The following is an 11,222-nucleotide window of genomic DNA, read 5'->3' as shown; positions in this document are numbered from 1 at the left end:
CTCCTCCCTTCCCTGCTCCCTGCACAGTGTTGCCCCTGCCTGGAAGGAGCCTCCCTACTCTTCTCCTGGCCAACCCCTACTGCCCTTCTGGCCTCAGCTGACCATCGCCTCCCCCTGGAAGCCTCCCCTGGTTACCCCTGCCCCCAGCTCTGTGTCCCAGCTCCCAGAGCTCTGCTTCCTTCTTCTTCCTAGATGCTCGCCACATTGCGATTGTTTGTGAGCTCCATGGACCCACAGGGCGTTGTGAAGCTAAGGCCTACCTATCTATAATAGCTTACAGCTGACCCCCCAGTGCCCTATCCAGAGCCTGGCCCACAGTAGCTGCTGTTGAGACCTGTTGAATGAATGAATGAATGAATGAATGCAGGTGTGTCCTCAGCTTGTGATCTCACTTTGTTGGTGGTTGTCCCTTATGGTTTCATGTATGCTGATTTAAGCCTCAGGGTTTTAAGCCCCTTGAGGATGGGGTCATGTTTCATAGGAAAAGCATGTCCTCCTGGGACAGGCACACATAGCTGGGGCCTGGCTAGGATGACAGCAGGACTAGGTCTTTCAGACCTCCTGTTCCCACACCAGCCAGGCCTCCCCTCCTGACAGCACTGATGACTCCAGGCACGTGGTAGGAGCTGAGCTAATGTTGGTTGAATGAATGTACTACTGCCCTCCCCCAGTGCTAAGAGCACGGTGGGCTGTCTGGGGGGGTGGATCAGCAACTCACCGTTCACCAGGGCGATATTCAGGCCTCTGCCCACGTTGTTTTTCACAGGACTCATGATCCTGAAGAAGAAATGAAAAACAAAATCCAACAGTCAGTCCCAAGTGTGGCATGAACACTATGCCTTTGCGACTCTGGAACTCCAAGAGGGTCCACATGACACGATGCAGAAACAACAGGAAGCACATGGAACAACGTGGGCCATCTGTTTTCTCCTGGAAATGAGCGGTGGGCTAGATTCCCCGAGGAGCCTCTCATGCCATGTTTGGACCAGAACAGTCTGCTCAGGGAAGAGGCAAGGTCCCTGCTTGGGGTTCTGAGGTGTTGGAGGCGGGGCCAGCCCACCTCCCCAGGCTCCGAGGAAGGTACAACTCAGAACATTGCTGCTAGCCTGCTGTGTCTGGGCCCCCCGCCTGGAGCCCAGCTGTGTCCCTCACTGCCCAGCACCCATACTCCTGTCTTCTGGTGTTTCTTGGGAAAACTGTCCTTCTCCATCTCAGGCCAGGTGGTACTCAGGACTGATCTCTCTCCCAGGCTTGGACAAGCAGAGCATCCTGTGCCTCTGGCTTCAGTGATTGGGCCAGGCACGGTCACGTGACCCAGGCCAGCCAATGAGACCCAGTGCTGGGACTCAAAGGGACAGGAAAAGCAGATCTGAAGATGGTGTGTGAGGGAGCCCAATGACATGGTTTGAACTCCTGGATCCAGCTGGTCCTGAAGCCTGCTGCCTCTGGCCTTTTGGGCACATGAACCACTCAGTTCCTTGCTTTGCTTAAGCAAGTTCAAGTTAGGTTGAGAATTCTGACTAAAACACCTGTCTCTGGCTTCTTCTAGGATGAACTTGCTATACCAGGGCCTTTGCCATCTGGCCTTTCTCTTGCACCTGGGTTATACCAGGGCCTTTGCCATCTGGCCTTTCTCTTGCACCTGGGTGGAAGTCCTGGCACCTGTTGCATCCAGGCTCTGATACCTGGATCTTGATCTTGAACCCTCCCCGTAGACATCTCCCTTCATAGGAAGCCCAGCAGCTTGGCTGTCACACAGGCCTGAGTTCAAATCCTGGCTTCGCCACCAGCTTGCTGGGTGACCCTACCTGAGTCTCAGTTTTCCCATCTTTGTAAAGCAGATAATTATAGCCTCACCTCTGGGAGTGTTGGGGGATTGAATGAGATGATGCTGTAAGCACTTGGCAATGTTCTGGCAGACATAGAAGCTGTTAGGATTATTGTTATTTGCGATGCAGAGTAAAAAGAAGCCTGTGGAAAGTGTGGGCTGGTCTCAGGGACTGCCCCTCCCCCGTCTCTGAATTAGCTAATGAATGAATAAAATAAAAGAAATGAACCATAGGAGTCCCTCCTGTACTTACATGTGGTCTTCGAAGCATATGGAGGGGCCCACGACGTTGGCGGCCCCGCTGCAGATTTTAAACGCAAAGTAGTTGTCTGGGCAGGGCTTGCTGAGGTTACACCTGGTCTTCACGACCCCTGGGGAAGGAACAGGCCAGTGTGGTGGCGGTAGCTGTGTGTTGGACCCCCCCCAGAATTCATTTTGGGGCCCGCCATCACAGCCCCAGCAGGCCCCTGGTAAGTGCATGTGGAGTAATGAGTGGTGGTTAATAACAGCGGAGCGTGATGAAGAGATTCTCTTGAGAACCTTTCCCTGGGGCCACAGCAGCCTTTGCGCTCCCAGAGGCCCCTGTTGACAGCCTCCTGGGACCCTGGCATGGTGGGTAGGAGCGTCTCTCACCAGTGGGCTCCCTTGGGCAAGTCTTCAACCTCTTTGCACTTCAACTTCCTTATCTGTGAAATAGGAGCACTATGGTCCCTCCCCCACTGGGTTCTTGTGAGGAATAAATGAGCGCAGGTTAATATCGACTCTTCTTCTTATCATCCTTCAATCGTCATTCATTTACTGAGCACCTACTGTGGGCTAGACCCTGGGATACAACAGGGAGCAGGTAGGCCGTGCAGACCCTCCCCCTGGGTGCTTAGCAAGGTCATGGAACCCACTGAGGACTCACTATGCAGCACCTCCAATTATTGCAGCTGCTGTTAAGACCTGTGTCCTCTCCACACGGCCCTCACAAGGCCAGCCCAGGAGGCCGTGGAAGGCAGGACATGTAGACCCGCAAATACAGCCTCTGAGAATCAGCTGCGCTCTCAGCCTGGCAGGTTCTAATTTATATTAATGCGTGTTTTTAACACCACCTGACAGTGGGGAAGGTACTTTTGGGCAGGATTGGTAAATGTGGAATTAGAGAAAGTTCACCTGTAAAGGGAAAGCGGTGGTTAGGCAGCCTCTTTCGCCTCCAGCTCCTGTGCCAGGTGTCTGGCTGAGCTGTGCCAGTGTGTGCTTGGAGCAAACACACAGGCTTCTTCAGAGAAGCTGGCACACACTGAGGGCTTGCTGTGTGCTAGGCACTGTGGCAAGTGCTTTATAGTTATTATTTTGTTAAATCATTTCAATAGCTCCTGTGCCTGGCACAGAGCAGGCAGCAATAAATACTCACTGAATGAGCAAACAGAGCATTGGGCGGGGCTGAGCCACAGGCTGGGAGGGACGGTGTGATCGAGATGGTTAGCATCTCCAGCGCTCTCGCCAGCCTATAGAGAGCCTCTATGTGAATCAGGAAAAAGCGCCCCCTTGGGGGGAACACAACCCACTGGTGCAAGGCTTGGCAAGCCCTTGGCACCTCTGAGTAGGTATAAAAGTGCCCCTTCCTAGGAATGAATGAACCCTCGCCAGGGCACGCTGCTGGGTTTTGCCCCCCTCAGCTGAACGGGCAGCCCTGGTGATCTGAGCAGAATTCCTGTCCAAGGCTCTCCGCCCCCTCACTCCTGACTTTCAGCACACCCACCTGATGGGTGTAACCAGAGCTCAACCAGGCTATAATCACCAGAGAGTGAGAGACGGAGGAGAAACACCCTAAGGGGCTGTTCTGGAGAGAGTGGGTGTCCAGGCCCACAGGCCACAGCTCAGGAGGAAGGGCTGGAGACGGGGCCCTGACTCCCCTTTCGCACCCTCTAGACAGGACCCTCCACAAGGAGGCCCAGCCCCTTCCAGCGGTTTGGCAGAGGATGCGGCTGGGGAGGGGTCTTCTTCTCCTACGAGCCTTGGAGCCCCACCTCTGGCCACCTGCCCCCTCACGGAGAGGCCAGTTCACTCTTGAGACCAGAGGTTGTCACCTATGACGGAGGGGTTGTTTCAGGCCTTGGGGACCACCATTGAGTTTGCCCAGAGCCTAATCAACTGCAGCTAAGTCTGATAAACCCGATGTCAACAGGCTGGCTTAAGCAGGCTTTTCCAGAATTGATTTTCTGACCATCCAGTTTTCACGGTCCAGCTGAGGGATGAAGGGGATGCTGCCTAGGGGGGGGGTCTCAGCCACTGGAAAGCAAGGGATTTGCTATTTGGGTTCGGGCTTGGGGGCCGCCCCCACCAGCTGCCCAACCCCTGTGGAAGCCCCTAGTGCTGCTGCTCGGGGTGTGAATCTGAGCTCTGGAGGAGGGCTTAGTCAGGAAGCTTGGGCTGCTCTTCAGATCTGCTGTGTGACTTGCCAGAAATCTCTCCCTTTACCTTTGCCAGCTGTAACATGAGGAGGTTGGTTTAGATCAGGGTTGTCAAATAGGTTTCCTCTTAAATGTCAATGGATCTACTCTTAGAGGCTTAATAATAAAGCTCTCGAGGCTACCTGTGGGCTTGGTGGAAAGAGTGCTGGAATGGACTGGGGGTGTCTACCGTGGAGTGGGCAGGTTGGAACATGTGCTAGCATTTGCCACCCTCCTGGTGGGTGATGTCTGAGTGTTGTTCAGTATTGAGATGCTGTGACTCTGTGTCTACTTCAGATTATGGCTCAGGAGGCTTCAGGGAGATGAGGTTGCGGTGAGGGGTGAATCCTTTGTGTTGATTCTTATAGTCTTTGCTGTCTGTGACCCTTCAGTGCACTGGGCCTTCCACACCCTCTCAGGTAAAATCCCATTCCTGGAGCTGCATCCCTCTTCAGTCACCACCATGCCTGGGTGAGAGGGCGGGACCTAGAGGTGTGGCCTTTTGCAAGGAGGTGTTGAGAGGGTGCGCTCTGGACTAGACGGGGAGGTTGACTCCCACTCCACCACTTACAGCTACCGTTGCCTGACTAAGAGAGTTCACCTCTCTGAGCCTCAGTTTCCTCATCTATACAATGGGAATAATTATAGCACCTACAGAGGGCTGTGGTGAGAATTGCATGAGATGCCTGTAAAGTTCCGAATACAGTGTCTGGCACATGGGCAATTGATCGTTGTTACCATTACCCCTCCCACCTTCTCCACACTTGGAGAGCTGGGGTCCTTGCTGTTCAGAAACCTGCAGTGTCCAACATTTGTGGCCTGCAGCATTCCTGCCCTCCCAGTGCTCTCTCCTCTCTCTACTCCTCATGTCCCTGACTCTGCAGCCAAGGTCTCCACTGGAGCCCCAGTATTCCCGCCTCTAGGCTTTTGCATAGGCTGTTCCATCCTCCACAAGGCACAGCTGAAGAGCCACCTTCTCCCTGACGCCCTCTCTGACCCCATTCCACTGGAAGGGGGCGGCCCTCCTGGAGCCCAGAATACTTTGCCCCACCTCTCTTGGCACCATCAGCACTTCTACCCCAACAGATGATCAGCACCCCCTTCTGTTTGCCTCTGGGCATCCCTGTAGTGCCTGACATGGTGCTACATGAAGCAGGAACCATAAGGCAAGTTTGGGGGCATTGTGATGGTGACACTAAGCATAGCTCCCATCCTCAGGGCTCCCAGCTGGGTGCGGGGAGCCAGAGAAGGAAGGCAGAGGTGGGCACAGTCCAGACGGCAGAGTACAGGGACTGGGGACGGGGGCCAGTTGAGCCATTCCCGTCAGTCTGCACGGCTGAGAAGGGGCCACCCCTGCCGCAGGACTTGGGGGCTTCTGAAGGTGCCACTGGGTAATGGGAGGGGAGCGGGACAGACTCTGAAATCACACATTGTTCTGGGACCTGCAGGGCTGGGAGTAGAGACCCCGGGTCATCTCACCCCAAGGCAAAGGGGTGGCTGGGGAGATACTCACTGGTCTTCTTGGAGACTGCCCCTGCTGGAGAGAAGACAGAGTCCGGTTAGAGAGAGAGCGCTTTGGGCTCTCGCTTGCAGGATGGGGGTTGGGGACTGGGGACAGGGGAGTTGGAAGAAGAGAATTTGGACTAATGTTGGCCTGGCCACGCAGAGACCCCCTCCCATGGCGGGTGGTTGAAATGAGCTTAAAGCCCCATCTTGTCTGGGAGTCCTCCCTCACGTGCTGCTGCCGCCCCTTCACTTACACACAACAGGCGCACACACACACACACACACACACACACACACTCACACTCATACACATACACATGCCTATGTACACATGCATACAAGCATGCACACACATAATTGCACACACACACAGACACATGCACACACACACATGCCTATGTACACATGCATACAAGCATGCACACACATAACTGCACACATGCACACAGAGACGTGCACATACACTTAGACACACACAGGCACACGTGTACACTCATGCACACACACACACACACACACACACACGACGCACTAATGGTTATAAAGAAGCGGGGCTCAGTTATGAGACCCACTGGAGTTGGAGCCCTGACTCCTGGCTGTGTGACCGGGTGTGAGTTCTCCTTGACTGCACAGTGGAGGTCATCACGCCCGCCCTCGCAGGCTGTGGAGAAGATCCAGTGAGGTCAAGCTGTAAGGGCCTAGCCCAGCGCCTGCGGTCCTGGCCTCAGTGAGCATACAGCTGTGTTGTTCAGTCATGTCAGACTGTCCTTTTCCTTACTTTCCCCAGTACCTACTGCTCTGGGTCTTAGGGCTTGTGGTCACTTTCTGACATTCACGCTGTGTCCTGGTTGTTTCTGCGGTTCTATGACGGGTATTCCACAATGCTGGCAGTAAGTCCAAGAGGACAAGGCCCCCAGGGGCCACAGAAATTCTGGGGGAGAGGACTCTATTTTTGGGGAGGACCCCACACTGACACACTTTCCATTTGGTCCTCAGGGGGCTGTTCTTCCTGGAGTGTCCCTACCCCCAGTCTCCAAGACCCTAGGAGTAGGATGGGACACAGGCTGGGCCGCTCATGATATTGCATTCCTCTGGAGACAGAGCCGTTGCCTGGGCTGATGTATGGAAGTGCCTCTTTCAGCTAAGCTGGAAGATGAGCATCTGGAGAGAAGGCAGCCATCAGCCCTGCCTTAGAGAGAAAGCTGCCCACGGAACGAGGTTAGGCAGCAACAAGTAGGGCCCAATGACATAGAGACTCCGAGGCTTGTGGGGGTGCCTAGGTCCATCCACATCTGAAGCCTGATATCAATGGACTTCCCAGTTACATGACACAAGATATTCCATTTTGTTTAAACCAGTTAGAATTGGGTTTATCACACCCATCGGAAAGAACCCTGCCTAATTTGCCAGGTAAATCAGGAGCGAGAATCTATCACCCATCCATCATCCATCCACCCACCATCCATGTGATCACCCACTCACTCATCCAATTTTATTTCACTTATCAAATGTTTCCTGAGCATCTGCTCTGCACCAGGTGCTAGGGAGAGGGATGTACACAAAATAAAGTCTTTGCCTTCAGGAAGCTCACATTCCAGAGGGTGGAGATAGACAACAACCAAGTAAACAAATAAATAAATGACATATGATGTATGACAATGATGCTCTGAAGGCAACATGCTGACATGGCTATAGCTGGGGTGGCCAGGGAAGGGCTCTCTGAGAAGGTAACGTTTGAGCAGAGCCCTGAAAGCTGAGACGGAGCTGGGCACAAGGAGATCAGCATGAAGAGGGTCTAAGGCAGAGGGAACAGCAAGTGCAGGTGGAAGCCACTCAATGCCGTTTTCTCCTTCCCTTCCTCTCTCCCTCCCTGCTCCCACCCTTCTTTTCTTTCCCCCTTTGTTCTTCCTTCTTTCTTCCCTTTTTTCTCGGGTCGCATTTCCAAAGGGGCCCTTGATACACATGCTTTTGCCAGAACCTGGGAACACATACGTGTTCCCCCTGGGCTCCAGGCTTTTGACAGACTGGGGGTTTCCTCTCTCACCTCCCATCCCACAATGGCTGGGGTCCCAAAAGCAGGCCCACATTCTGCCATGTCTCCTGGGTCACCCAGAGATGGAGGGGGGAATAGAGCCTTGGCCCTAGCCCTCCATGGTCCCCAGGCCCTGCCCCAGCAGTGAGATGCACTCACCCAGCCAGCGTGGCAGACGGACGGTTTTCATGCTGAAGCTGAGATAGCCCCAAAAAAAGATCCATGAGGTGAACAGGACAAAGATGACGGCCAGGATGCGAAGCAGACCTGCAGAGCAAGGAGACGCTGCCATGAGACCACAGCACCAGACCACATCGCAAGGCTACGTAGCGAGACTACACACGACTCCTTACCAGATCCCCGCAGTGAGACCACATTGTGAGACCCCCATACCACACCCACACTATGGACCAGTCCACGGGCCCACAAGGTGAGGCTAATGTGAATTCATGCAACAATCAAGTGGTGAGGTCATGCTGCAAGATTACATGGCAACATTCCCCAAAGTGGGACCACTGGGAGAGAAAGTTAGACATGCACCTTCCCAGTGTCCTCCAGAGAGAGAATCTCCAGGGCTGAGGTCTGGGACTCTGCACTGTTATCCAGCACCCTGAAGTGGGGCCCGAGAGCTGCAGCAGGAAAGCAGGAGGCAGGCTCTGCTGCAGACAGCCCTGTGGAGTGAGCCCTCCCACAGGAGTCAGGAAGGCTGTGTGCTCAGGGCAGCCATCCACTGCTGTGTGACCTTGGGCAGGAGCTTGGCCTCTCTGAGTTGGAGTCCCTCAGTCTCATAGTGGACATGGTAACACCTTTGCCACTGAACCAATGGCTTGTTGGGAGCCTCCAGGGTGGCTTGAGGGATGGGGTTGGTCCCTCACTTTCCAGCAACTCCCGTGGAAAGCCACCACAATAACCACACAATGCCGTCTACGAGAACACACGCTGGCCTTGCTGAGGTGGCCTCCCCTGTCTCACAGACAGATCGCTCCCTGACCTCCCACCCATCACTGGGAAGCAAGCCCACAAATGGCACGGGCACCCAGAGCTCTCTGTTCCACACCCTTTCCTCACTCTTCCACAGGGCGGAAGCGGGCTCCAAAAGGCTTCCCAGCTCAAGGACCCTGGTGGCTCCTGCTTCTTTTGGAATCAAATCCAACTGTCAGGCCAAGCTCCCTCACTCCTCACCTGACCTTTCTCTTGGCATCATCCTTCTCCTCAGCCTTGAATTCAGCTCTGTGGCCTTGCGCTGGTCTCAACCTACTTGGGGTGCGGGAGAAGGCCCCCTGGATCCTGGGGGCGGGGCTCAGGTCTGTGGGAGTCTGTCATCTTCTAGGGCACAGTGTGGCTGTCAGCACCCAGATTTCCTCCTGGAGACCAGCTCACATGACACAACACTCCCTTTGTGCCAGGTGCTGTGCCAGTAGCTTTTACATACGTCATCTCAATTCATCCTCTCAGTAACCCTCTGTGTGGATCCTATTGCTTATCCCCACTTTACAGATGAGGAAACTTAGGCTCAGAGAGGTGATCGCTTGGCTAGTAAGTGAGAAAGGTGGGATTTGAACCCAGAGCAGTAAGTCGACTCTAAAACTTGTGCTCTTAACTCGCGCACAGCTGTTTGGGAATGTAAATGCACTGTGTTCATTTCTTTTTTTGAGCCTCAGCTTCTCTATTTGTACAGCATAGACTAGAGGGCAAAGGCTTCTTGTGCCCAGCCCTGTGGTATGAGGATTCTAGAAGACCCCTCTTGAAGCAAATAATTTCCAACCAGGGTCATGTGTTTCCAAGATAAGGCATGCCTGTGATCCCAGCCAGGTAGGGTCACTGTGCCAAAGTTTCCCTAGCCCTTCAGCCAACAGGCAGGAAGTCTCCTCTTCCACTCTCCCAGGCTCTCCCTGGATTGATTTCCTCCTGGAATTCTGGTCTGACCATTTGAGAACAGATGCAGCCAAATGACCTCTGAGCCCATGATATGCAGACACTGTTGACAGAGACATGATTCCAAAACCAATTTTGGACCTCAGCCGTGAGCCTTAGAATCCTCCAAGCCTGGCCCTACCTGATACTCTCATCCTGCCCAGGTGAGGAGTGGCTTGGGGTCAGCGTTAGCCTGTGGAGAGAAGAAAATTGCATTGGAAACCAGAATCTGAGGTCTGAAACTGCACAAGACTGAAGAGTGGGGACAGGTACCTCTACTTGAGAGATCACCGTCCTTTCAGTTTGGTTCCTCACCACCTGCCATATGAAAAAGGGGGCCAGTTTTCTTCCTTCCCTCTCTGTCTCTACCTCTCCGTCACTTTTGCCCGTGGAATTTTATAACCAACATGTCTTTTTCGAGTGTGGAGACTAGAAAGCAGGGGAAGGTGCAGTCTGCCAGCCACCGTCTCTTGGAGAATTGATTTATTCATCTATCCATCCATCCATCCATCCATCCATCCATCCATCCATCCATCCATCCTTCCATCCCCCGAGCCACCTGAGAGACAGTGAGTCAGCTATTATAGCTCCTGGGAAACCATCAGGGGGCGGAAGCTCAAGGGATCTTTGCTGATGTAGCAAAATGAACAATAATCATGGCCTGCAAGTCACAGGAGGTTTTGTACCAGGCGCCGTATATGCATTATCTCCTTTAACCCTCACAACCCTCCATTTTAGGGTGAGTAAGCCTTGCAAGGGTCAGAGTCGGAATTCGGGGGCAGGTCTCCAGCTGCCCAGTCCCCACAGGGCCCCACTGCCAGGGCTTTTTGTCTTAGATGAAGGGTTGACATGGAAGTTTCCTCCTTTTTTGAGTCCTGAGCAGGGGTAGAGTCATCTTGGGCCTGCCTTTCCCCTGTGCCACCCACAGGAACTGGGTTTCCAGGATTCGGCAGCTTTGAAAACCCCCAGCAGGTCTCTGGAAAAGGAGGGGAATTCTCAGGGGCTGGTGTTAACTGTCCCAGGTGCAGACTCCTCACAGCAATGCCCCCACCACTCGTCCTGTCCCCTCCCTACCTCAGAACCTTCTTTATCCTAAGAATCTATCTCAACAGCCATGACGTCTAAAGCCCAACTGCCAAGGATCCCGATATGAAATAGGAGACCTGGTACTGACGCGGCTGGGCTGGGTCAGTCCTCGATATTTAAACAACAGCAATAGCCAGTACAAGTCCCCATCTCTTCTTGAGAATTATGACAGTCCTCCCACCCACTCTGGCCCTAACCCTCTAGGGCCTTCCAGGTGAGAAAGCAGCTGGACCATCTCAACTGTCTCCTGGGCCTACCCACAGAGATTTTGTAGAACTTAACTTTCTGAAATTCAGATGACCAACTTTTTTCCCCATATACAAAAGTATATTATGCTCTTGAATGTTCTCGGTATGTCTAGGGCCCTGGATGAGGCTTGAAGGACATCCTGGAGTGTGTGTGTGTGTGTGTGTGTGTGTGT

The 11,222-nt window shown here is 53.6% G+C and overlaps 1 protein-coding gene across 3 annotated transcripts in view; it reads right to left on the bottom strand.

Annotated features, from left to right (window-relative positions):
- FAM3D (FAM3 metabolism regulating signaling molecule D) overlaps positions 1 to 11,222 on the bottom strand; it is a 43,478-nt gene that overhangs the window by 16,999 nt on the left and 15,257 nt on the right. The window contains exons 2-6 of one of the 3 annotated variants that reach the window (XM_019652766.1): positions 9,858 to 9,908; positions 7,961 to 8,068; positions 5,777 to 5,797; positions 2,082 to 2,199; positions 719 to 777 (exon numbers count right to left, since the gene is read on the bottom strand). In XM_019652766.1, the coding sequence (XP_019508311.1) occupies positions 719 to 777; positions 2,082 to 2,199; positions 5,777 to 5,797; positions 7,961 to 8,068; positions 9,858 to 9,870 (319 nt within the window). In that variant the 5' untranslated portion in view covers positions 9,871 to 9,908. Of the gene's footprint in view, positions 1 to 718; positions 778 to 2,081; positions 2,200 to 5,776; positions 5,801 to 7,960; positions 8,069 to 9,857; positions 9,909 to 11,222 lie in introns of all 3 variants that reach the window. The other 2 variants (XM_019652765.1, XM_019652767.1) reach the window with 2 other exon arrangements.

Source organism: Hipposideros armiger, unplaced genomic scaffold (assembly GCF_001890085.2).
Source record: "Hipposideros armiger isolate ML-2016 unplaced genomic scaffold, ASM189008v1 scaffold_187, whole genome shotgun sequence".
Lineage (NCBI taxonomy): Eukaryota > Metazoa > Chordata > Mammalia > Chiroptera > Hipposideridae > Hipposideros > Hipposideros armiger.
This window is presented reverse-complemented; position numbering and strand designations above follow the sequence as displayed.